General features: G+C 49.1%; 1 protein-coding gene across 1 annotated transcript in view; it reads left to right on the forward strand.

The window, feature by feature from the left end:
- LOC139359297 (uncharacterized) overlaps window positions 1–26187 on the forward strand; it is a 31000-nt gene extending 4813 nt beyond the window's left edge. Inside the window, exons 3-5 of the mRNA XM_071081922.1 lie at window positions 21893–22009; window positions 23541–23665; window positions 25648–26187. Of these exons, the coding sequence (XP_070938023.1) occupies window positions 21893–22009; window positions 23541–23665; window positions 25648–25842 (437 nt within the window). The 3' untranslated portion in view covers window positions 25843–26187. The remainder of the gene's footprint in view (window positions 1–21892; window positions 22010–23540; window positions 23666–25647) is intronic.
- Window positions 26188–26827: the final 640 nt, after the last annotated feature.

Genomic DNA, 26827 nt, shown 5'->3' on the forward strand with positions numbered 1-26827 from the left:
TTGACTCTCTCCTCTTACCTAATGGCGGTGGTCACTGCCGATATCTGGAGAGATATCAAGTAGGGGGAGACAGAGAGAGAGCGAACCCCAAAGCTAATGACCTTTGGGACTGGGATTGAGTTTTTTCTGGACTTGGCAGCTCTGAGCCCTGCCCCCACCTCCACTTTTGGGCAGAGTTCCATAGATGTTGCTGCCTTCCTTCCCCTTCCAGGTTTTGGGCAGCATTAATAAAGATCTCCTCAGATTAGGGTCACACACACTGAAGCTCTTCTCCCGCCCTCCACCTGGGGAGATTAGTTTCAGAGGCTGAAAGCCACCCCTGTCCCTGGGACATTTCTTACCTCCCTGCAATATCAAAGCTCCCCTCCCTTGTTGTTCCCTCAGGGGCCCAGACCTTGCACCCCCTTCCTTCAGGCAGTACTAACTCTTCCAAGGACCTCGGCGGTGTCCTGCAGTCCCCTAGGGTGGGTGGGGTTTTGAATGGGCTGAGAAGCAGCCTGGGGTTGATGGAAGGAGAGCGGCGGGAGGTCAGGGCAACGATGGGGAGAGGCTTCCAGAGACAACCCTCTTCAGACTTGGGTTGAGAGACACAGAGGCGCAGAGGGGCACAGCTGCCACTAGGCAAGAGCGAGGCCTCTAGGGACAAAGGAGGGAAAGGTGGGCTCTATGCACTGTGAGAAGGAGCGCCAAGTGTGTGAGAGGCAGGAAGATGGTCATGTCTCTGTGACTGTGATGGTGACCGTTCTGGTCTCTCTGTTTGAGCATGGGGAAGGCCCCCTATGTTCCCTCATATCACCCTCAGTTTTCAGACTGGGGAGAAGGGCCAGAGGACTGGCCTGGGACTTCATGGTCCCCTTGGTAGCTGAGTTGGCTGGGAGGGGCACAACACGCACAGTCTGTCTGGTAATGCAGCTTTGAGGCTTGGGTTTGGGAGGTGAATGTCAACTGTCACCCCTGTGAGGTGGCAGCTTTGCTCTGTTGGCCTCCTCAGAGGCTAAATAAAGAAATGCTGGGATCTATAAACCACTCAGCCCAGAGAGAGGAAGGAGGCAGGACGGGCAGCTCCCTAGAAAAAAATCCACTCCCCCTCCCAACCACTAAACACATTTTTAATTGTCCCTTGGGAACATTTGTACATTTGACCAAAGCGAATCTCAAAGCAGTAGCAGCAAAATGAGTCGGAGGGGCTGGTGGTCCAGAGAGAGCTGGGGATCGGAGAGGGGGAGGTGAGGAGAGGTGGCAGGCATGTTTGGGAAGGTGAGAAAGTTGGCTCCTTTCTCACCGTCTCTGTCAAGCTTTAGAAAGAAAGTGAGCAGGAGAAATAAAGTTCCAGGGGAAAGAAAGAGAAGGGCATATAAAAGGCAAATCCAGCCCAGAAAGGAAAGAAAGTGAAGAAGAAAGAAAAAGGCGGGGAGGGGGGAGAGACTATAATAAAAGAGGGTGAAGGCGGCCCCAGGAGGCTGGGCCTCGTCCCAAACCATCCGTCTTCATTGTCTCCGTGTATGCAAAGGCAACTCTGGCATAAGGAAAACCCACTATTGGAGCCGAGGCTTTATTTTATATCCTATACATCAGGAGGGAGGCAAAGCTTTATTTTCGCCAAGAGACAGATATTTTATTTCTCTCTTACGGTTTTATGTGTGAGAGATGTCAGGTTGCCACAATGGATGGCTAATGCATAGGCAAGAGGAAGCCGTGTTGGCATGCTGTGTGTCATGGGGTCTTGGGGGGGTGAGCGGGCCTGGGATTTAGGGCTGATGGGACACTCTGGGGGATTTCTGCTAAAACATCTCTCTTCATAAATCCAGAAGCATGGTCAGCTCAACAGGGAGAAGAAGGAGTTTTAGAGAGAAAAGAGTTGGGCTTAGTAATAAACGAACACACAAAGGAACCGCTTACCTTCTAACACGCTCGGGCAACGGGGGGCATGACAGCCCCATGGAAATGCAGAGACCCATGTCCACGCACACAAGTGCCATTCACAGGGAAGTATTTTCCTGACACAAAATCCAGTGTCAGTTTCCTTTCCTTCCCTTTCCCCATGTTACATTTTTCCACCCTCCTTCACCAGAAATCTTTTTTAACCTCCTCAGAGCCTTGGGGAAAAGAGCCATTAATTTGCAAATCATCTGATCTGTGAAAGGATCAAGATGCCTGGTTTTCACTGCTAAATCCAATGTCTTGAGTGGACACAGAGGCACACACAAGCCCGTCATGCTGCCAACCCTTGGGAGCGTAGGTGCCACATCTGTAGCCAAGAAGAGGCTCCCTCTCCTCCCGGGACCTGCAGCTGAATTAAGCCTTAGATTCTAAACTGCATAATGTTCATATTTTTAAACCTGGAGAGAAGTGGAGAGATGAAGGGGGACAAAAAGAGGGGGAACTTTGTTAATTAGTATGTTCCATTCAGGACTTAGACTAATTGTCTTCCCCACTTCCAGCCACCCCCCCCCACCCAAGCCATTTCTTATAGGAGTTGCTTTTATTCATTCTCATGTCCTACTCTTTTCATTTGGATTAATATATACTTGTTTAATATCTACTGTAGAGCAAAAACGTGACCACGCTTTTTCCGTCTTTTCAGAGGGTCAGAAGTAGCACAGGATTCCTAGACAAGGAGCGTGAAGACCTGACTGTCCCTGGCCATTGGGGAAGACATTTAGCCTTTCCGGGTCTCAGTTTTCCCATCTGTAATATGAGGGGATTCAGCTAAATGATTACGGAGGTCCTTTCCAGCTCCGACCTCCTCTGGCCGAATGAGATAATGTGTGAAAACACTTTGTGAACGCTAACACCGGACGAATGCCAGGGATCATTATTACGATTCGAATCAATCCTCTTTTCTCCACATGGATCTTTGCTGTTTAGTGCCAGCAAGCAGGCTAAAGAGGGTGAAAGCGAGAAAGCTTAGCGGAGATGCAAAGCTCTGTGCTGTGGATGGAAAAAAAAAAAAGCCCTACATCTCCAAAAACATTGTGTCTCTGTGTGCCCCCTGGGCCTAGTGGGAAGGGTTGGAGAGGAGGAGGCCTGACTTGGTATGACCCTTTTCGGTGTACGTGGTGGCAGAGAGTGTATTTCTTCAAAAGCATTGTTGGTCTCCAAATGACTGACATGGGAACCTGATGGGAAGGCGATTTGCAATTGTTTTTTTCCAGGAAGAAAGAAAGAGCAAGGTGTAGCTGATTAGCAAGTTAATTATTTCAGTACCCCAAGGGTTCCAGTGTGGTGGTAAGTTGTCCAGCCCTGGTATAATTTCACAGTCCGTGCATTTCCTGGTGAGCACCTGGGGTGCCCGAGTCTGTCTCTTTCTCCTTCCACCTGCCCTGTGTCTTCCTGACGCACCTGGGGAGATGAGCAGGGGCTGGGGAAGTTGACGGTACAGGGTACACATTCGGCTTAAGCTGCGGGTGGGGGCCACCCCCAGCACAGGGTGGAGGAAGCCCAACTGATGCCATCTACCTCCACTGAGTGTTTAATTATCTGGCCCTTTCTTCTTTAAAACAATCTTTTGTTTAATAAATATTAATGAGGCGGGTTATCGGAAAGTGTAGTTGCCATGATGTTATTTCCCCAGCCTTAGCATGGAAAGAAACTGGGTTTGAGGAGTCTTTCCGCCTCTGGCCGCCTCCTACCCCGCCAGCTCTCCCGTGCTCCTGTTCCGCAGCAGCTCCTCCGGTCTCACTTCAAGATTTGATTTCCCCTTGAGGGAGGATAGGGGAGGAGGGAGGATTGTGTGGTCAAATGGACACTTCCCCTCCGAGAGATAAGTTGGAGACGTGAACATTAGCCTCAAGAATTAACAGCTTCTGCCGCTCTCTGCTCTCGGGGCTGAGAGGGCCAGGCCCCCGCTGCTCCTTCCGAGATGGATGAAGGGAGGGCCCTACAGTTTACTTAAGAGCGGTCCCATCTGCTCAGACTGGCCTTTCATAAGGGGAGGGATTTATGCAGTGTCCTTGTGCACAGACCTGGGATTTGGCTGAAAACCTTGGGCCTCTGAGAATATTACTGAACGCTAAAACGTTCAGCCATGGAGATGATTCATGATTTTGTCTGCATGGACAGGGTGTGTGTGTGTGTGTGTGCGCGCGCACGCATGCGTGTGTGTGTTTGTTGGGGTTGCACGCACACTGATGGGTGCTTTTCACCGTTCTCACTTTGAATCCAGATGTTAGGAAACTTTTTTTCCTTCTGTATTCACTCAGGAGACAGCCCCTGGCACCAGGCTCTGGAGAGCCCGCTTCCTGACTCCAGCGGTGCGAAGATGATACAATACTTTCGGGTGCTGACATTCAGCTGTCCCCCAAACAGGTTGGCTGATAGCTTTGCTGGTCCTTGGAGAGGGGCCGGGGGCTGTCTAAAACGACAGTTCTGATGACTGCTTCGTTGCTGGTGGCAGAGGATTTGGGGCACAGGGGTGGAGTTAAGTCCAATTGCAGTTTCAACTGGACTTGGCCTCCTTTATTTTACAGTCCTAACGGGTCTCCATAGGAGAAAAAGTAGCGAGAGAAACGTAGAATGCAGGAAAGCAAGCATAGGGAAGAGTTTCTTGTCTCAATCTTGGTACTGCCGTGCCAAAATGAAGCCCAGGGATGGTTAAAAACAGATCCTACGGGCCGGGCACCTTGGCTCAGGCCTGTAATCCCAGCACTTTGGGAGACCGAGATGGGAGGATTGCTTGAGGTTAGGAGTTCGAGACCTGCCTGGCCAGCATAGTGAGACCTCATCTCCAAAAATAAAAACTTAAAAAAAAATTTTTAAAAACCAAACCAAAAATACAGATCCTAGGGAACAGACCTTTGAGGTTCCCTATGTGATCTTGGCCTGACTCTCGGGAGATGAAGAAGTCCTTGGCAAGTTTGAAAAGACCTACAAGTGCCATCTATTCAGGGGACTAAATGTGATTTCACTGCAGTGGCGGTTAAGGAAGGAAGCATTTTGCATTTTCAGCTTGTAGGATGGTCATTGGTGGTCCTACCATCTTGCTCATGTTCAAGTTTGGTCTTGTAGATGAAGCCCCCAGCTTCCCACCTCTTAGTTTTTCTTTTCCCTCAGGCCATTCATAATTTAGCTAACATTCTAGTCCATCGGCCAGCACGCACTTTGAAAGGTGAGCTGGCAAGCCTGTAACTGTGTGCAAGGTTGTTCTCATTTAGGCTCCAGGAAGGATATAGTTTCCCCATAAGAAAGAAAAGTGAGTGAGAGGCTGAGGTGGGAGGTCACTTGAGTCCAGGAGGCAAAGGTTGCAGTGAGCTGAGAACCATGCCACTCACTGCATTCCAGCTTGGGTGACAGAGTGAGACCCCATCTCAAAAAAAAAAAAAAAAGAAAGAAAAAGAAAGAAAGAAAGAAAGAAAGAAAGAAAGAAAGAAAGAAAGAAAGAAAGAAAGAAAGAAAGAAAGAAAAGCAAGTTAAAAGCAAGGAACCATTTCTATGAATCTTTTAATGAAGGATTTACCAATCTGATAAGTACGAAGCTCCTTTTCCTCCTTCTGAATAAGTAAGTATGTCAGTCAACGCTGAGAGTCTGCAGAATCCATAAAAAATGCTTTCTTTGGTCTCTCAGTTTTAACACATGCTGGGGCTTGGGCCTGCCTCTGACAGACTGGGGAGGAGTAGACACATTCCAGAGACCAGGTCTTGGAGTGTTATCTCTTCCCCCACCTCAAATCCTCACCCTCCACTTTATCTGTCTTTAGCACGAATGCAGAGACCTCCTAGGGAAGTGTGAAGGGATGGGTTTTCGTCAGGTTTGGGAAAGGAAGGGGAACAAGAGGAGCCCCAAAGAAAGAGGGGGGTCACTTGGAATTTTTAGATGACACTGTTTTGTTATACTTCTCGTGTGTTGTGTATTATGTCCTACAAATCGCGCATTTGTTACAGTCAGCCAGTGTGTATGTGTATTTGCCAAGTGCTGCTTGGCCAAAACAGTGTTAAATAAAATTGTAAGAAATGCTACCAAGGCCTTGCATGGGTTATTTAATTCTATCAATGATAAACAACATTAATGTGTAGCATCTCGGTCGGCACAATATCATGTTTCATTTATATATGCTGAGATATATTTAGGCATGAAAGATACAGTTTTCCAATACATATATTTCCCAGTGATTACTTAGGGGAAGTGTGATAGAAACAGCAGAAACCTTTCTCTCTCACATAAACCTGCACCCTGCAAACACAGATTGCCAGTCACACTTAGTCACATGGCCAGCCAGCCATGTACATATTTTCATATACATGCCTTCACAGGTAAATGTAAATGTAGATTTTAGAAACGTAGATTCAAATTTCTGTACTGGCACACGATTCTAGATACATGTAGCAGCACACACAGGCAGCTTTTCAAAGTCTTTGTTACATTTACACATTTTCTCACACACTTACCTACCCTGCTGCATAGACTGATGCTAACACCAACATGCATATCATCCCACGTGTGGATATGTATGTGTACACATGTTGGTACTCTCACTGCCAAGTGCTGATGTGCCCAGAAGGATGTGTGCCCACATGCAGGACACAGTTCTGCCCAGTCTCCTCCTGAAATGTGCATCTATGTGCATGTGCACATTTGCACACACACATACACACTCCTCCACCCCTGCTCTGGGGAGTACACTAACATTCACTGACACACTCCATATGGCCATGGAGCAGCAGCTGCCCTATTACTCTCGGAGGCTCCAGGCCTGGTGGACAGTTTTTGACCTGGGAACTGTGTGTTTGCCCTATGAACCCTGAGGCCTTCAGGATAGGAAGCCTGGAGGATCAGGGTCAAGATGCCAGCCTGTCCAGCCTCTGATGAAAATAATATGAAAACGTAGGAGTGGGAGAGGGGGTTGGGTAGCTGGTCTCTGCAGACAGATGCCTCCAAAAGAGGATCAAGCTTTTATTTGCTCATTTGACAAACATGTCAGAGAGGTATATAGGAGTCAGGATGCCTAATCAGCTTCTCTGATTCTGACTCTGCTGCCAGTTAGCTGTGTGGATCTAGGCAACCTGCTCTCTAGGCCTCAGTTTCCACATCTGTAAAGAACGGGCCTGGGGCTGGACATGGTGGCTCACGCCTGTAATCCAAGCGCTTAGGGAAGCAGAGGTGGGTGGATCATCTGAGGTCAGGAGTTTGAAACCAGCCTGGCCAACATGGCGACACCCCGTCTCTACTAAAAATACAAACATTAGCCAGGTGTGGTGGCAGGCACCTGTAATCCCAGCTACTGGGAGGCTGAGGCAGGAGAATCACTTGAACTCGGAGGGTGGAGGTTGCAGTGAGCCAAGATCGCACCACTTCACTCTGTCTCAAAAAAAAAGAATGGGCCTGGATGGGCAGTTCTCAACCTTGGATGCACAGAGGAATCATCCGGGGAGCTTTCTTTTTTTTTTTTTTTTTTTTTGAGACGGAGTCTCGCTCTGTAGCCCAGGCTGGAGTGCAGTGGCCGGATCTCAGCTCACTGCAAGCTCCGCCTCCCGGGTCCACGCCATTCTCCGGCCTCAGCCTCCCGAGTAGCTGGGACTACAGGCGCTGCCACCTCGCCCAGCTATTTTTTGTATTTCTTAGTAGAGACGGGGTTTCACCGTGTTAGCCAGGATGGTCTCGATCTCCTGACCTCGTGATCCGCCCATCTCGGCCTCCCAAAGTGCTGGGATTACAGGCTTGAGCCACCGCGCCCGGCTCGGGGAGCTTTCAAAAAATACAGATGTCTGGGCTCCACCCCAGACCAGTTAGATCAGCATCTCTGGGAGGTGAGTCCCTTGCATCTTTTTTTTTTTTTTTTTTTTTTTCAAAGCTCCCCAGGTGATTCTATGTTCAACCAAGGTTGAAACCCAGTGGCTGAGATGGTCTCCAAGGCTCTTCTAGACCAAAAGCTCTATGCCATGGAGGACTTTCCATACAAAAAGCACTGTGCTGGGTACCAGGGCACCCTGCTGAAACATCTACATTTACTTGTATAAGGTCAAAAAGTTATTAAAAATTATTCTTCTTTCAGTTTAGGCAAAGAATAATTTCAAACAAAGTATATTTATAATGGAAATACTCATACTTGCATTTCCAGCTCTCTTTTTGTGTCTTTGTTTCCTTTCCAATTTATCTCTCTCTGACTCACTCATCAAACATTAATTATATGCCACATATACAAATACTATACATGGGGATCTGGTAAATGTGATAGATACCTTTGCTACCCACACATATTTCCCGGCTAGCTCCTCACCCAACCTGTTGGATGGCATAATATTTTTAGCAGGGTAAATGATAAGGCACAGGCTCCAGGAGGAAAGTTTTCTCCCCCCGCCCCCCAAGCCCAGCTGTGAGTCAGAGAACAGCAGCCCCCAGGCCCATGCCCCAGTTCTGGAGGCTGGCATGGTGCTGAGGAACGCATTGAGCTGCGTGTCCTAGAAAGCTGCTCTCAGACCTGGGCCTTTGGGAATCCCACATTAATATTCTCCACTAACAGTTCCCCAGGCAGGGCCAGTCCTCCTTGAAAACAAACCTGCTCCGTGAGCACACCTGCTGGAGAAGACTGCCTCTCATCCACAGTAGCGTGCAGAAGGCAAAGCTGAGACAAGACAGCCTGAGCTGCCGCCTGTGGGTCCCTTCTGTGTTGGAGGATGTTTAGGAGAGTATGGGGGAGGGCTCCTGCCTCTCATCTGTGGTGGGGTGGAGGAGAGGGGTTTCATTCTGCATGGAGGGCCTCCACTTTTCCCTCTGTGTACTAACCCACTCAGGCCTCCGAGAGAAACTCAGACGGGAGGCTGGTTCTCTCTTTCCCTCTCTCCCTTTAGCTACACTGGCCTGCAGAATTTGGGATGAGGTTTCTCTTTAGGAAAGTTGTCCCAATGTGGCCATGGTGGCAGCTCTTCTGTCCAGGCTAGTGCCAGAGTAGGGATCAAGGCTGAGACCCGTGGGTTTGATCTCTAACCCTGTCATTCACTCCTGTTTGCTGCCTGTTTCTTTGTTTATCTCTTTATTTTCCCCCCATCCCTTTCATTTTGTCTTCTCCCCTGATGACATACGGAGTCAAGTCCTGGCCACCAAGGTGGCCTTGAACATAGCGTAGGAGTGGTTGCTGGGCACAGCGGACCTCTCATGCCATGCCCAGTCCCTCTTCTCCCCTCCCCTCTCCTCTTGCACAGAGATTGAGTTTGGTGCTGAGGAGGGAGAGGCAGCAGGGGATCCTCAGATTCTAAACTCTGATCCAGGGCCCAGCTTCCCAGGCTTGAGTCCCTTCCCAGGGCCCACCTCCCCTTGGGCCTGGGGAACGTCACACACCAGGAAGTGATGGATTCCCCAGGCACCTTCAAAGAGCTCTGCATTTGTTTGCAATGCAGACCTTGAATCTTGCTCTGGTCATAAATGTTGTTTATTTTGACTAGGACCTACTGAAAGGGACTGGGGGGTATAGAGGGCAAAGAGAGAACTCTGTAGGGAAGATCATAAAACCATTAGCAAGGCAGGGCTTCTAGAGGTCACAGGATCACAGACATTTTCTGACTGGAAGGAGCATAGGCCATCAGGAAGGTCAGAGATGACCACTTTGTCAGCAAAAGGCCTTCAGGGGCCACACAGGGCTAGGGTGGGGGGTCTTTGGGCCTCTTGTGTGTGGACTGTTTCTAGAAAGTGGACCCAAGGTATGGGGTCATGACCCCCCAGTAACCTTATGCCAGGTCGGGGAGGCCAATCTTGCTGAATCTGATGGATTTGCCCTCCTGGTGGGAAGAACCAGTTGCTTGGCTGTGTAGCAGAGCCTCCTATGCTAGGGAGTGGGCACAGCTCCCGGGTTGAAGATTTTGCTTCCAGCAGCTCCTGGGGAAAAGACTTTGCTCTACTATAATTGATGGAGCAGCTGTGTGTGCCAGGGGCTGTGCCTAATGCTCTTCTAGTACCTTGTCTTATTCACCCTTTGAGACAATGCTTGAAAGAGATGTTTCCATCTCCATTTTGCAGATAAGAAAACTGAAGCTCAGAGAGAAGAGGTGGTTTGTCCAAGGTCACACAGCAAGTTAGTGATAAGGCTGGGAGTAGGCTTTAAGACTTGGGACTCTTTCAACCTAATCTTCTCCACACCTCTCCTCTTCTTCACCATCCACTGTGGTCTGGTCTTCTGCGGCCTGAGAGAACAAATGGGAGTAAGGTTCCCCTCCCTCTAAAGCGTATGTTGGGCTGACAAAAAATTCAGGAACAAACCTCCTGATTTTTTTTATTTTTTATTTTATTTTATTTTATTTTTGAGACAGAGTCTTGCTCTGTCACCCAGGCTAGACTGCAGTGGCATTATCAAGGCTCCAACTCATGGGCCCAACCTATCTTCCCACCTCAGCCTCCCAAGTAGCTGGGACCACAGGCACACGCCACCACACCTGGCTAATTTTTAAATTTTTTTTATAGAGATGTCTCCCTATGTTACCCAGGCTGGTGCTGAACTCCCGGGCTCAATCGATCCTCCTGCCATAGACTCTCAAAGTGCTGGGATTACAGGCGTGAGCCACCGTGCCCAGCCTGCAAACTTCCTTCTTGTAGGGGGAACAGCAGAGTCTTCGGCCCCTTCCAGTCTCTGGAAGTCCCTCGCTCTGCCGAGAACATGCTCCCATAAATCCAGTCCACAGTCAGGCAGCTATCCTAGTTGTCTTTCACTCGCAGTGTGACTCAGAGCAAGTCGCTTCACCATTCTGAGTCACGCCTTCCAGATCCACCTCCAGACCTGGGGGCTCTGTGGAAGGTGAGGTTTGGCGGAGGTGGTGGCGAGCGGAGCCCTCTTGAGCTCTTGTTTGGTGTAATAGCTCAGGGCTGGGCAGAAGGAGATGAGACTTGATTTTGCCCCTAAACCTGACTCAAGTTACATAAAGATTCTTCAAAAGCAGGCGAGGCAGGGCTTGGTAAGATCCCTGCTGAGCCCGTGAGAGGCGGAGAGCCAGGGCAGAGGCAGCTTAAGTAGCAGTTCTTCCCTGATCCCCTGACTGTGTAATCCAGTTGCTCAGAGAATGGAAAATCCCTTTTGCCTCCCCCGGCCCCCTCCCCCACAAAGGCCTCCTAATAGGCCTGCCAGCTTTGGGGTGCTAATCTGCCCAGACATCACTCTGTGAGCAGGTTGCCCAGGGTTCCAATCCCAGCCACCCCACAGTGGGAGATGGGGAAGGCTGCGGGGAGCGGGGGGGCCTTCTCGGGAGTTGAGTGTGGGGGATTGCCTGCTCTCTGGCCTGCCCAAACGATCAGAGAAACAAACAGGCTCTGTGCTGAAAGAAACTTTGGGGATGGAGACAGGGCACAGGATTGGAGGGAGGTGGACAGGAGGGCTGGGTCCCCTGGCAGAGGTGCCTTGGGCGGGACTTATTATGAAACAGTCTCTGTCACTTCATCTACCAAGCTCCTTTCATTTTTATTTAAAGAGGGCCCCCCTCCCCAGCAACTTCACCTCCCCACCCCCTACACTTTCACTCATCCATCCACTGAGCCGCTGACAGCTGCCCTGCGGGTGAACTCCTGATCCTCCCGCGGCTGAGGCTGGAGTGATACTAGAGAGGCTCAGGCCAGATCACTGACCCGCTCCAGCCCTCCACCCTCACTCCCCAACACACTCACTCATTCCCTCCAGATAGGCCCACCTCGGTTCCCCTGAGTTGGTCAGAGGGAGAAGAAAACGAAGGAGGTGACAAAGCAGAAAGAAGGACCGGGAGGAGGATGAAAAGAAATAAATGAAGAATGGAGAAGAGGAAGAAAAAATCAGAGAGACCAAAAATCAAACAGTGAAGGAGGAAAAGGGAGGAACCGGAGAAGGAAGGAAAGAGAGGAGGAAATGAAGTACAAGGAGAAGATGGAAAAGCAGGAGGAGAAAGGAAAGAAGGAAGGACGAAGAGAGAGAGAGAGAGAGAGGGCAGAGACTGGAAGGCTGGAGCCCAAGCCCAAAGCCATCATCCTTAATAGCTGAAGATGCTGAAGGGAGGGGAAAAACAGGGTTGGGGAGGACTGGTGGGAGGAGGAGACCGCACAGGCGGGAAGGGAAGTATGAAGTTGCTCCAGGTACGATGCATGAGCCTGGATGGAGCCTCACCCACCCAGCTCCCAGCTCTGGAAACACAGTCCTCCCTCTGAACGAATGTCCCTCAGTGCAATGCCACAGACCGTGTCCACAGCCACGCAGGCTGCAGGCACAGGAATCTCTCACCTGGAGTGGTCAGAGTTGTGGGACCGGCTGAATGGAGCCCTACAGTCCCTTCCTAGGATGGCGACAGCGTATGCCCCAGGCTGCGTTAACCATGCCAGTCTCAGCTGGCCTCACCGCCTGCAGCGTCTGGGTCCTGCCTGATCTCTTTGGTTACGGTTAGAAATTTCTCCTGATTTGAGATTTTATCTTACAATGGACTGGGCCTTAAAGACCAAGTACTTTCCACCTCCTCATTTTATAGATGTGAAACAGGCCTGGCGAGGGGAAGAAACTTGCTTACAGTGACATTGTGAGTTAATTGTGAGCTCTGCCTTTCTAAGCTTGAAGACCAAGGCTGAGACAATAGCCAGAGAAGACAAGGGAGTGTGGTGTCTCTGCAGAGGGCTCGGCATTCGATTCCTTCTGCTGGGAACACAGCCACAGCATTTTTTATCCTAGATGAGAGAAAACATTTGTGGCTACGATAGTTCCCATATTTTAAGTACCTACGATACGCCAGCTTTGGCATACATTATTCTCAATAACTCCTCACACGCATCCTGTCATGTAGATATTCCATGCCCTGCATTTACAGAGAAATAAATCAAGGCCCAGAGAGGTTAAGTAACTTGTCTGAGGTCACACAGCTAGGAATTTGAGCTGGGATTTGCTCAAAGTTCATGCTGAATCTCTTATGCCATGCTGTCTCTTGGGTGTCCATAGGCAACACTCTTATTCCCTACCTCATTCCTACCCCACCACCACATACATAGCCCAGGGATTAAATCTGAGATGTCCTCATGGCAGCTGGAACTGATATTGCCAGGGAGAACGCAGCTGGGTGGACCTGACCATGTCCCCTCATTTCCCCTGAAAGACCCCACAAAGACAAGGGGAAGGTCCCCTGAGACTCTATATGATTTATCTGGTGATATTGTTATTTTATGGGATGGGCCAAAGAGGTGTCAGGAAGCAAGTTTGCTGTAAATCTCTTTTCTCTGCTCCCTTTCCCTCTGCGCGTCCCCTCCTGGGATTTATGGTGAAATCTGTTCAGACCGAGGGACTTGGGGCTTGGGTTCAGGCTTGGGGTGGTACGGCAAGGGACCGTACATCTTCCTTCTCTAGGATCTGCTAAAAGTGTGCTATCCACGCCCCATCACAAGCTGCAGCACTGTGTCCACAAAGCCCTTATTAAGATCTCCACGGCACTCGAATAGCTCTGCAGACAGAGCATATGACCAGTTGTGTTATCTGGACCCACCCATAGGCTGGTGGCCCATGTGTGGCCCCCTCACTGGTGGGCACGAGTTTGTGATTCCAGCCAGGAACCTGGGAGCAGAGCCCACCTGGGAGCAGATGTGTGGCCCACACACAATGGCCCTGAGGCCAGGAAGAAGTGGCAGGGCTGGGGGTGCTCCTCATGGGTGGCAGGTCAGGAGCTAGCTGGAAAGGAACCTGCTTTTGGGTCCTTTTTGAGATGGTGGTGCACAGGAAGGAGGGCAGCTTCAAATTTGCTCCCCACCCCGGGGCAGGCAGGCTCAAAGTGACCGGCCCTGCAAACACTGCTGTGGGCTCTGTCACTGGGGGTGAACACAAGGTCACGCACTTGAGAGGGCAGATGAGGCTGGGCACCCTATCCACCTTCACACTTCGCCTCAGTGGCTTTCACAGCTGCAAATACTGGCTGATCTTCCTGAGCTGAGCTTGTCCAGTCAGAGGCCAGTGTGTGCCGGTTGCCACCAGAGGCCTAGAGCCAGCTCAGTCCAGGGAGGGAAGACATAGGAATGAGAGGAAGGCAGAGGAGGGGAAGAGGAGGGAAAGCAGAAGTTAACAAGGGAGGGGAGGAGCAGAGAGAAGAAAGGCGGAGATGCTAGCAAAAGCCTTTCCTGACCTGCCCCCTACCCAGATCACTCCTCCACTGTGATGAGAAATCTTCTCTCATCACAGCTCCTTAGAGGGTGCTAGTGTGGCCTCCTGCCCACGGTGGCCTCCAATATTCATGAGCCAGTGGTTGCAGAGGAATTTCTTCAAACAGTCCATGGCCCCTGGAGGATGCATCTTGAGCATCCATGACTCCCCACAGTCCCAAGTCCAATGTGCAGAATCTTAGGGAGGGCTGGGTGAATCCTGGCTAAATGAATACAGAGAAAAGAAAAGGGGAGAAAAGGAAAGAGTGGATACCAGGTGTCCCCCCAACCCCGTCTTCACCCTGCTCATCTCCTGACTGCCTGAGCCAGGGCTGTGCTGTGTCTCCAGTTAAATATATGGAATTATCTATTACAATACTTCGATATTTATTACATTGATTTCGCTTTAAATGCTTTGTAAATCATAGCAAAAAATAATGGCCTTCCAACAGAGAGTCATATACCGTAATCAACTGGAAGAAAGTCGGCATTGTAATTTAAAATAAAAAAAAAATCCTTATGTGAGTCTCGTTTAAATTAAGAGACAGGACGTGATTCAAATAATAAGACTCAAGTGAGGCTGGTTTTTCTTGGCAAATTAGTAGAGGTTTTAACTGGAACTGAAAAGGTGTTAAGGTGGAACACTGACCTTATTAGACCTTAATTATTTTCTGTTGTTACATTCCTGGAGCCAAGGGTTTTTTTTTTTTTTCTTCCTTCCAAAGTGGCCATGTTAAACCTCATCTCAGGAACTTTGGCTTTAGAGAGATATAACTTCTCAAGAGGCATTAGTGGGATAAAAAACAGACACTTCGCCAGCGTCCCTTTTCTCTGTCCTCGAGTTTCATGGGCACCCAGAATTGCTGGTTTGGAGGCAATGTTCTTGTCATTGAAAGCTGAGAATTTGCCCCACCCATATCTCTGATTCCTTTAGCTTTTTACCTGTGGCCTTCTTAGTGGTAGCCTCCTCTCCCTGGATCTAGCTGATGGAGCCAGCATCCACCTGGCCAAGAGAGAGGAGAGGGATGAGTGTGTCTGTGTGTGTGCGTGTGTGTGTGTGTGCACATGTGCATGTGTGTGCTGATTGGTGGGACACAGTGGGAAGCATTTTCCTCACCATGTACTGCAACCTTCCTGCTCCATGGCCAGAATTGGCTGATCATCACTCCCAAAGTTGACCAGGCCCAGCCCAAGATGCCCACAGCACTTAGAGATAAAAATGGAGCAAATGCCACCCCCTTTAAATGGAAATCACGCAAGTCAATGGCCTAGCACTATGCCTGGCCCAGGGAGGCATCCAACCCTGGTAGTTTTGTTTTTGCTGGGAGGAAGAGCACTCAGCAGAGCGCTCTTTTCACTTGCTTCCAGACTCCCTCCCACATGCCCTGCTGGCCCTGGGGTGGGGTGCAGTGGTAGGGAAGAAACAGCGAGCCCCAAGAGTCCTCAGGACAGACATGCATTCTGCAGCCACATGCCCCTCCCTGAAGATAACCCACTTGAGCTCTTCTTACTAAACGCCATTGGCTCCCGTCCTCCCCCAGCCTCCAAATCAACTTTGCTCTGATCAGTGTGATGGAGAACTTTTTCCGAGGCTGGGCCTCTTGGGGACCGTGTCTGGTGGTTCATCATTATCCCAGGGAAGGTTGGGGTGGGGGTGGAAGATGACGCTGAATCAGTGAGAAAGGTCTGAGGGTGAGCAGGACCCGTTAGGCCATCACAGATGGGACAGAGCCCCCAAGCAGGAGGAAAACCAAGGCTTTCTATGGTTGCCTATCAGTGGAGAAGTGTGGCCAGTGCTCTGCAGAGGACCTCCAAAATCCTAGAACATCAGGTCGAAAGGGTTTTAGGGCCATCTCAGCATACCCCCTTGCTTTGTGGAAGGGGATGCTGAGGCACTCTGAAATGATCAAACACCCTGCGTGAGCATCCCAGAGTGGGAGCAGTGTTGAGATGGCAAAGGAGGGGACACAAGAGCTATGGGTGCTGTGGCCTCTGACCTGGAGGCAATCTTGCTCCAGCTGAAGGGGCCCTGGTGCCTCGATATGCAAAGACCCACCTTCAGTCTTGGCATAAGTGAGCCAATCCCTGCTTCTGGCCAGTTGGAGTGACCCTTTCTGGATCCCAGTGACATCTCTCATCACCTAGAAAGGCCACATGGATGAAGGAGGGCATGCCGGGAGGAGCCAGAGGTCTGGGCTTTAGCCCTGCATGATTCAGGGAGCACTCCCGCTTTCTTTTTTTTTCATTATTATTATCATTATTATTATTATTAGTATTAGTATTAGTATTATTATTTAGTGTACTTTAAGTTCTGGGATACATGTGCAGAATGTGCAGGTTTGTTACATAGGTATACATGTGCCATGGTAGTTTGCTGCACCCATCAACCCGTCATCTACATTAGGTATTTCTCCTAATGCCATCCTTCCCCTGGCTCCCTAGCCCCCGACAGGCCCTGGTGTGTGATGTTCCCCTCCCTGTGTCCATCTGTTCCCATTGTTCAACTTCCACTTATGAGTGAGAACATGCGGTGTTTGGTTTTCTGTTCCTGTGTTACTTTGCTGAGAATGATGGTTTCCAGCTTCATTCATGTCCCTGCAAACGACATGAACTCTTTTTTTTTTTTTTTATGGCTGCATAGTATTCCATGGTGTATATGTGCCAATTTTCTTTATTTTCTTTATCCAGTCTATCACCGATGGGCATTTGGGTTGGTTCCAGGTCTTTGCTCTTATGAACAGGGCTGCAATAAACATACGTGTGCATGTGTGTTTATAGTAGAAACACTCCCCCTTTCTAGACCAGCTTCCTCCTTGACCCACTTTCCTAACCCAGTGTGTGGGTGATGAGAATTTGCTGGGAGGCTAGTCGTGCAATAGAATTGTAAACTATGAAGTGCCGCACAGGTAGGAGGGACTGTCGTGGCCAGTCTGGATAGCCAACCCAGACATCGAGAGGAGGACTTAATCAGACATTCGTTTGCAGGCCCAGAGTGAGCTTCTGGCTTTTACCTCCCTCTTTTCTACCTTCCTTGTGGCTTAACTCCAAACTCTGCCCCACCAGGGAATGGGACAAGGGAAGGAGCTTAATCCTCCCAATAATATTCCTCTGAGATAGGTATCAGCATACGCATGTTACAGATAAATAAACTGAGGCCCAGCCAGATTAAATAACCCTACCCTACAGCTGCTGAGAGGAAGCACTGGGATACGAACCCAAGTCACTCTGACTCCAGATACATCCGAATCCCAAGCTGGGAGGTAATAGTACACGGTGGAATGTGAGCTACACGAGGGCCGGGATTCATAGACAATTTGTTCCCTCCTGAATCCCCAGCCCCTGAAGCAGCACCTGACACTGTCAACAGTCAGTATTTTAAAATAGTACATATTGGCTGGGCACGGTGGCTCACACTTGTAATCCCAGCTCTTTGGGAGGCTGAGGCCGGCGGATCACCTGAGGTCGGGAGTTCAAGACCAGCCTGGCCAATATGGTGAAACCCCGTCTCTATTAAAAATACAAAAAGCCGGACGTGGTGGCGGGCACCTGTAATCCCAGCTACTTGGGAGACTGAGGCGGGAGAATCATTTGAACCTGGGAGGGGGAGGTTGCAGTGAGCCAAGATCACGCCACTGCACTCCAGCCTCGGCATGACAGAGAGAGACTCCGTCTCTAAAATAAAATAATAAATATCAACATTAATGGAAAAGTTTGGTGTAGCAAAAGTGAGCTAGGAATAAAAAAGTTATTGGGAGTTATATCTTACATCACGGTTTTATAGAGGGTTCTGTGTGGTGGATAGTTTGAGGTGGCATTTTTTTTAAAGGTAGAGATGGGGTCTTGCTACATTGTCCAGGCTAGTCTCGATATCCTGGCTTCAAGTGATTCTCCTGAATGGGCCTCCCAAAGTGCTGGGATTACGGGTGTGAGCCACGGAGCTGGGATTACATGTGTGAGCCGCTGGGCTGGTTGCGGGTCGCAGTTGACTGTTCATGGTAGCGGTTTCTCTAGCCATGACAGAGGTTTGGGCCTCAGAGAGTAATTGAGTAAAAAAGAAATAACATTAACAGTGAAGTAAAATCTCTGTGGACATATATAGATTATATTAAAATTACATCATAGGCTGGGTGCAGTGGCTCACGCCTGTAATCCCAGCACTTTGAGAGGCCAAGACAGCCAGATCACCTGAGGTCAGGAGTTTGAGACCAGCCTGGCCAACATGGTGAAACCCTGTCTCTACTAAAAAATACAAAAATTAGCCAGGCATGGTGGCAGGCACCTTAATCCAGCTACTTGGGAGGCAGAGGCAGGAGAATCGTTTGAACCTGGGAGGCGGAGGTCGCAGTGAGCCAAGATCAAGCCATTGCACTCAAACCTGGGGGACAAGAGAGAGACTCCTCTCCAAAAAATTACGTCATAGTGGCATATCCTACTTTGCCCCTTGATACGCCCCTTTGGGAAGACCTTACGGAGAAGAGAACATTGCATGCTTAAAAAAAATTACGGCCTTTAATTTTATATATTTTATATATTATATATATATTTTATATAATTTTATTTATTTTATACATTTTGATTTTATATATTTAAAGATATTGGACCTTGATGCAAGAAAACCAACTTTTAATTCAGCCTATTTATTTACTTATTTATTTATTTTGAGACAGAGTCTCACTCTATCGCCCAGGCTGGAGTACAGTGGCATGATCTTGGCACACTGCAACCTCCCCCTCCCAGGTTCAAGCCATTCTCCTGCTTCAGCCCCCAGAGTAGCTGGGATCACAGGCACGCACCACCACACCTGGCTAATTTTTGTATTTATAGTAGAGACAGGATTTCACAATGTTGGCCAGGCTGGTCTTGAACTCTTGACCTCAGGTGATCCGCCCACCTTGGCCTCCCAAAGTGCTGGGATTACAGGCATAAGCCACCGTGCCTGGCCCACAATTTTATTTTTACTGAGCACCCACTATGTGCCATGCGCTGGGTTAAGCCCTGGCAGGTTCAGAGATGTCCAAGGGATGGCCCTCAGCTCTAAAGAGCATCTCAAGACCAGCGTCCTTAGGGAGCCCTCCCTAGGGAGAGCCAGGGGCAGCAGACCACGCTCAGGGGCTTGCTCTGCCCAGTGTGGCTCTGCCTGCTCTCATTCCGGGTGGGTGTGAGGGTCAGTTTGCTGCAAGATATCAGCCTGGGGGGGCCTCTCTCTCTCTCCTGTCTCTCCCTCACCTTCCACACTCCACCTCCTCCTCTGGCTGATTGAAAAGGTGCAAGGGGGAATCTGAGAGATTCTGTGCTGTTTGTTTTGGGTTCAATGGAATCTCATTTACACGTGTTAATTGCAACTAATTGGCACTAATTGGATGAACAGGAAACCCTCTGAGAGCACTCATACCTTTAATTTGTGGTAAATATCATTAATTAACATATGCTAATTAGAGCCAATTAACATTGATTAAGGGTTGCCAGCTACTTGGAAAGTACAACTCTGTGTCCTCCTCCCTTGATTGTCTGAAGTCAGCACAAAATATGATACATGAAGTCTGAGGGGAGGAGAGGACGGCGCATGGAGTCAGGTGGTATCTCCCAGTGGAGGGCATCATGGCTCCAGCAGCCCTCACCCAAGCTGGGCACTTAGAGGATGGCACCACCCTCACCTTCCCCAGGGCAAAGGGGTCTGCCGGGGAAGAGCCTGGCGAGATTAGCACTTCTCAGGGAGTGTGAAGGAGCAGATGGTGGGAGGTTCTGGGTGCTGAGATGTTCTCCCTTTTGCCTGGCCCCCAGATGGCAGACAAGGCCAGGGTGGGTTGAAACAGGACTGGAGGTCAGCCGGTGGGGAGACTGGGGCCACTGAGAGCAAGGAATGTTTGGGACTCCTCCTCCAGAGATGAGGGGTGGTGAGATGCCCACTGCCCATTGACCCAGTACCATCTGGCATGGAGTGTATGTGTGTGGCCAACGGGAGTGACCCTTTCTGGATCCCAGTGACATCTCTCATCACTCAGAAAGGCCACACAGATGAAGGAGGGCATGCCAGGAGGAGTCAGAGGAGTGTGTATGTGTGTGTGTGTGTGTGTGTGTGTGTGTACACAAAACCTCCTCCATCTGACATGGATGTATGAATGGGGATATATCTCCTCCATCTGACACGAGGTGCATAGATGATAGGACCACCTCCGTCAGACATCTCCTTTGAGAGTTTGAGATATTTTTTACTGAAGACTAGGATGCTGTTCAAACTTCCCAGGGTATGGGTGTCAGTTAAAAAAAAAAAAAAATCACTTGCCTGGGAGCCAGAAGGCTTTTAGTTTCCACTTTCAGTTCTGTTACTAACTAGTTATGGGACCCTTGGGATTCATTTAAAAAATGTATACATTGTTTTATTTTAGTCTAATTACAAAAGAAATAAATGCTTATTGCAGACCTCACCGTCTCCATGGCTTCCTTCTGTAATGGGCTTTTGAGGCCCCACCCTTCCTCTTCTATAACATTCACCTTGTCATTTTGTGTTCAATGTCCATCTTCATCAACAGGCTGTGAGTTTCCCAAAGACAGGGTTTAAGTCTGTCTTGTCCATTGTGCTATTTCACAGACACTAAAAATACTTATATGCTAGGTGCAGTGGTTCATGCCCGTAATCTGAGCACTTTGGGAGGCCAAGGCGGTAGGATTGCTTGTGTCCAGGAGCTCAAGACCAGCCTGGACGACATAGGGAGACCTTGTCGCTATAAAAAATAAAAAATCAGGCCAGGCGCGGTGGCTCAGGCCTGTAATCCCAGCACTTTGGGAGGCCGAGACGGGCGGATCACGAGGTCAGGAGATCGAGACCATCCTGGCTAACGCGGTGAAACCCCATCTCTACTAAAAAAAAAAATACAAAAAACTAGCCAGGCGAGGTGGCGGGCACCTGTAGTCCCAGCTTCTCGGGAGGCTGAGGCAGGAGAATGGCGCAAACCCGGGAGGCGGGGCTTGCAGTGAGCTGAGATCCGGCCACTGCACTCCAGCCTGGGCGACAGAGCGAGACTCCGTCTCAAAAAAAAAAAAAAAAAAAAAAAAAAAAAATCAGCTGGGTGCAGTGGTGCATACTTGTGGTTCCAGCTACTCGGGAGGCTGAGGTGGGAGGATCACTTGAGCCTGGGAGGTCAAGGCTGCAGTGAACTGAGATCATGTCACTGCACTCCAGCTTGGGCAACAGTGAGACCGTGTCTTCACAAAATTAAAAATAAATAAAAATAAAAATATTTGTTGCACGAATGAATGAATGAACATATAAAACAAAAACCATCTGTAATTTCTACCACCACAGAGAAAAATGACATTTGGCATTTGGGATGTGTGTGTGTATGAGTTTGTATATATATAAATATCTATAAATAAAACATGTTATATGTAAAGCACACACACACACACACACACACACACACACACACACACATACAGCTATCCCAAAAGGCTTAATGTAGTTTTTGCTTTAACAACTTCAAAAGCGGCCGGGCATGGTGGCTCATGCCTGTAATCCCAGCACTTTGGGAGGCCGAGGCGGGCGGATCACAAGGTCAGGAGATTGAGACCTCGGTGAAACCTCGTCTCTATTAAAAAATACAAAAAAATTAGCCAGGCGCGGTGGTGGGCGCCTGTAGTCCCAGCTACTCAGGAGGCTGAGGCAGGAGAATGGCATGAACCCGGGAGATGGAGCTTGCAGTGAGCCGAGATTGCTCCGTCTCAAAAAATAAATAAATAAAATAAAATAAAAATAAATAAATAACTTCAAAAGTGTAAATGCTACAAATTTTTAAGAACAAAAAAATCATCTGAAATCTTAATCATTTCAATTTATTATACACTTAGCATTGCACCCTCCAGAAAGGCTGAACTTGTTTACAGTTCCGTTAGCACTGGATGAGAATGTGGGCTCCTCGGATTCCAGCCAGCCCTGGGCCACTGCTTCTCTCTTTGAGCCACCAGGTAAGTCATTAAGTCCTTTTACTCATCTGTGGAATGGGGCCAGTGACATCAGCACTACTTAACCCTCGCGGCCTCTCATGTGGGAGAATGGGGGTGATTTTGTGACCCAGAGACAGGAGTGTTTTTTCCTGAAGAGACTTGAGTGTTACAGCTCCCAGATTTGAGCTGCTGGCGCTGATGAAAAGGGATGGGGGCCTGGGTGGGACAGAACTTGCAGAAACCTCACCTCCAAGGGAACCTCTATGGGTAGATCTTCATTGACCTAACTCAGAGAAATAGGGCTTCCCTGGAAGGGTCTGGGGTTCAGGACCAGGCAAATCATAAAGGCTGGAAAAGTCCCCCCATAGCACCACACACGGTAAAGTGAGTTAAGATCCTCTGCTGTGGGGCAGGCCCTCTTCTAAATTCTTTCATGCATTCATTCCTTTAATCTTCCCACAACCCATTGATGTACGTTACTAGTATTACCCCATTTTGCAGACAGGGAAACTGAGGCTCAGACAGACTAATTAACATGCCCTAGGTCACACAGCCACCAAGTGGCAGGGCTTCGATGTGAATGGAAGTTTAGAGCCCGTGCTGCCTGCTGTGTCCTGCACCCTCCCTTCCACCCACCTCTGGCTTGAGGAAGCTGTGGCTCCCGGGGTGGAAGCCCCAAGGCGGGAACTCCCTGCCCTGCCTAGGTCCCAGCAGCACTGCTGCCTGAGTCCAAGTGGACCCCCGTTCCCAGCTCCTCCCCCACGGAAATCTGAGGTCTGAGGGAGAGCTACTGGCGAGGTTCACAGCAGCTTAATTACCAAAGTGATTTTAATTTGTTTTTGTTAATTGAAATCTCATTAAGCAAGTAATTTACTCCAACACAGCTTAGGAGTCCACAGTTCCATGGGTGAGGAGGCTAAAGGGGTTTTTAGAATTTGCCTTCATCTGGGGACTGTACCTCTTGCCTGATCCTGTGACCTGTGTGCCTCTGAGTGTGTATGCACATGGGCTTCCCACAGAAGGGTCCCCCCAGGAGACCAGGAGCACCCTTTCTCCTTCTTTGCCCATACCCCCCTGCCTCACCACCACAGGGCTCTAGAACTTCCCTGCCTTGCCCTGTCCCCTGGAGTGATGAGGGAAAAATGAACCTGAGCTGTCCCTCTGCAGGTGTGCGACATGTGCTGCAGACACAAACAGATACCATCTCATATTCACTTATTTTCTTGCCAAGTGCTGTTCTAGGCACCAAAGGTGCTGGGAGAAAAATGGGTCTTCACTTCCTATAGTAAATAGCTCCTTTGCCCCAAATGGCCTTGGGGACAGGGGCCATCCAGGAAAGAGGCAGTTTCTGGGCTGGCTTGTCCCCCATCTCAGCCTATACAAGTGCCTCCACCTCTCAAGATCATGTCGTGGCCACTTCTCCAAAGAGCTTTCATTCCCTGCATCCTCCAGATGCACTGCCTTTCTCCTCGGTGTGTTTCTACCGCATTGTGTTGGTCCCCCCTCTGGATGCATTCTTCTGTGTACCAGAGAGACATGCTTCTCTTGCTAGCTGGACTGAAGCACCATGAGGCAGAGATCTTGCTTTATTTATCCAACTTGAGATGCAGAAGACAGAAATTCTTCCAAACCTGTGCCTTACAGGTACTGTTCAACTATCATGCAGCAAATGAATGGGTGAGTAGTGTCCTGCCCCTCCTTCAGAATGCAGCTGAAATGACACTTTTTTGACAGGGGACGGCGGCGCACAACTAAGATTTGTAAACACTGTTTTTTTAAATTGTAGTAGAATACACATAACATAAAATTTACCATTTTCCACCATATTAAAGAGTTCAGTTCAGTGGCGTTAAGTTACGCAACCATCACCAATGTCCATCTCCAGAGCTTTCTCATCATCCCGAATTGAAACGCTGTACCCATTAAGCAATAAGTCCCTATCTTTCCTCCCCCAGCTTCTGGCAACCACCTTTTTACTTCTTCCTCCATGAATTTCAGTCCTCTGGTACTTCATGGAAGTGGAATTCTGCCACGTTAATCCTTTTGCGTCTAGCTTAGTTCTGAAATGGCACTTTTTTTTTTTTGAGATGGAGTTTCTCTTTTGTCACCCAGGCTGGAGTGCAGTGGTGAAGTCTTGGCTCACTGCAACCTCCACCTCCTGGGTTCCAGTGATTCTCCTGCCTCAGCCTCCTGAGTAGCTGGGATTACAGGCTCCCACCACCATGCCCAGCTAATTTTTTGTATTTTTAGTAGAGACGGGGTTTTGCCATGTTGGGCAGGCTGGTCTCAAATTCCCTGACCTCGTGATCCACCCCCCTTGGCCTCCCAAAGTGTGGGGATTACAGGCTTGAGCCACTGTGCCCGGCCAGCACTTTTAAAGGGAGGTCTTTTCTGAACTCTGGATCTGTCAGTTCACCTGTCACATGTTCCTGGGTACCCTTCCATTACTCTCTCATGCAGCACAAGTCCTTGCCATTGTCTTCCTTCCCCAGTTGTAATCTCCAATAGGGCAGAGCACACTTGGTTTCTTCTGGGCTGGGGTCCTGGCTTAGATGTGATGGTTTTCAACAGAGTGTTTCACAGTGGGGCCACCACAGGTATTTGGGGAGGCCATTTTTTTTTTTAATTGAGACAGGGTCTTGCTCTGTAGCCAAGGCTGGAGTGCAGTGGCAAGAACAGAGCTCACTGCAGCCTTGACCTCTTGAACTCAAGGGGATCCTCCTGATTCAGCCTCCTGAGTAGCTGAGACTACAGGTGCACACCACTATGCCTGGCTAATTGGTTTACTATTATTATTATTATTTGTAGAAATGGAGTCTCACCATGTCGCCCAGGCTGGTCTTGAACTCCTGGGCTCAAGCAACAGGAAGGCCAATGCTTCGTTGAACGGGACTGTGTGGGCCATTTAGCATTCCTGGCCTTGCTTATTCAGTGGCTGTAGCATCCCCCAAATAATTGTAACAACCCAAACATACCCTCCACATCTTTCGACTTTCCCTGGGTGGGGTGGGAGTTTGAAACTAGTGCAATCGCCTGTACGCTGCCTGGCACATAGTAGGGGCTCAGTGAGCGCATGTTGAAAGGGTGACTGAGAGTGTGTATGAGCCATGCCCCTGACCTGGCTGGTGTTTCTCCGAGAGATGGGCACATGTGCACGTGAGGCTGCGGCACGTGCCGCTCCTCTGGCCTGTGCCCCTGGGTGTACTGTGCCAGCCGAGGATTCTGAGTCCTGCTGTAGACCAGGACCCTGCTTCTCTGGAGTTCCGTCTGTATTGGGTGTCCGCATTTTTTGTCTCTCCTCGTGGACCCTGGCTGCCTCCTCCCTTTGCCCCTGACTATGGCCACTTGGTAGATTTCCAGGCCTGACATTTTGAACATGCAATGCCATATGTATTACCACTCTCAGGTAATTATCACGTAAAATTAAGCTAGTCTTGTACATGAAACCAGCAATTAGCCAGGGATTGAAGGTCAGGGAGAGCTCGTTTATAGAGTCACTAACAAAATGTTAAGTGGAAGTGTGTGTCAGATGGGCCAGGAGGCTGGATTAGCCGGGGTCACAGCGGTGGGACTGGAGAGCTGGTGGAGACTCCTAGCTCTGTAGTACTGGGCACAGCGGGAGGAGCTGGTGATTTACAGCTCACACTTTTCTCTTCCAGCTCTCAATCTGGGGCTTGGCTTTGAAGCGAAGGTTGCTAAGCCTCCTAAATCCTGATGCACACCAATGTCGTTTCCCCACTCATCTGGAAACCTGGTGGGTCCTGCCCAAACACCTGTCAGTTCCACCTCCTGCTTGGCTGCCACCATGCCAACAGTTTCCACTCAAGCCTTTCAGCTCTGCTTTGGGCACCTGAAGACAGAGTGAATCATCTTTCAAGAGTCACAAACTTTGCACATGCCATTCCCTCTGGTGAAAATGCTTTTCCCTTTCTCCCAACTGCCTTATCATCAGTCTGCAAAATATTTATTTCTGTTCCTAAAATCTCAGATATCACTTCTCCAGGAGCTTTCCCAGATGCCTCACTTTATTCCAGAAGGAGCTATCACCACTTTTGCCTGGGAAGTCCGTTTTCACGGTTACACTTATACGCTATGGCAATTTATTGGTGATTTGTCTGTCTCCTCTATCAACAGTGAATTACTCATCTATCCCTGGAAACCTGGAACTGCTCAATAAATGTTTGTGGTGTGAATATACATATTATTCTCTTCTGCCCTTTGTTTTTTTTTTTTAAATACCCTTCAAGGCCCTGCTCGGGTGTCACCTCCTTTGTGTAGCTTTCCTGGATTCACTTCCCTGGTAGAATTAATCATGCCTTCTGCATTCCCATGGCACTTTGTGTGTGATTTCATTACAGCACTTGCCAAATTGCCTCATATTTCCTTATCAGTCTATCTGGGGTTACCACATTGCACAACTCCAGGGAACACAATTTACATTAAATCAAGCAATGCAGAGATGGCACCTGTATTTGCCCACTAGGCAGTGACCTTCTGCAGAGCAGACCCCGTGACTTTACTAATACCCTGCATACAATGTGCTTTTCTTGTCCACGTTACTGTCCATTTAGAATAGGTATGCAATAAACATGCGATGAACATATGTTTAATTATTCAACAGGGACAGGAGGTTCAGTGGAGAGAGCTCTAGAATTGGAGTCTGGGGGATGTGGGTTCCAGTTCTACATTGCTGTGCAGCCTTAGGTGAACCACTCCACCTTCCTGGTTCTCATCCTTTAAAATCAAGTCACATATGCTGAAGTGCCTAGGAAAAAGTAGGTGCTCAATGCATGTCAGTTTCCCCCCTTTTCTTCATTTGTGAAATTAGGAATTTTAATA

This window comes from Macaca nemestrina, chromosome 17 (genome assembly GCF_043159975.1).
Source record: "Macaca nemestrina isolate mMacNem1 chromosome 17, mMacNem.hap1, whole genome shotgun sequence".
Lineage (NCBI taxonomy): Eukaryota > Metazoa > Chordata > Mammalia > Primates > Cercopithecidae > Macaca > Macaca nemestrina.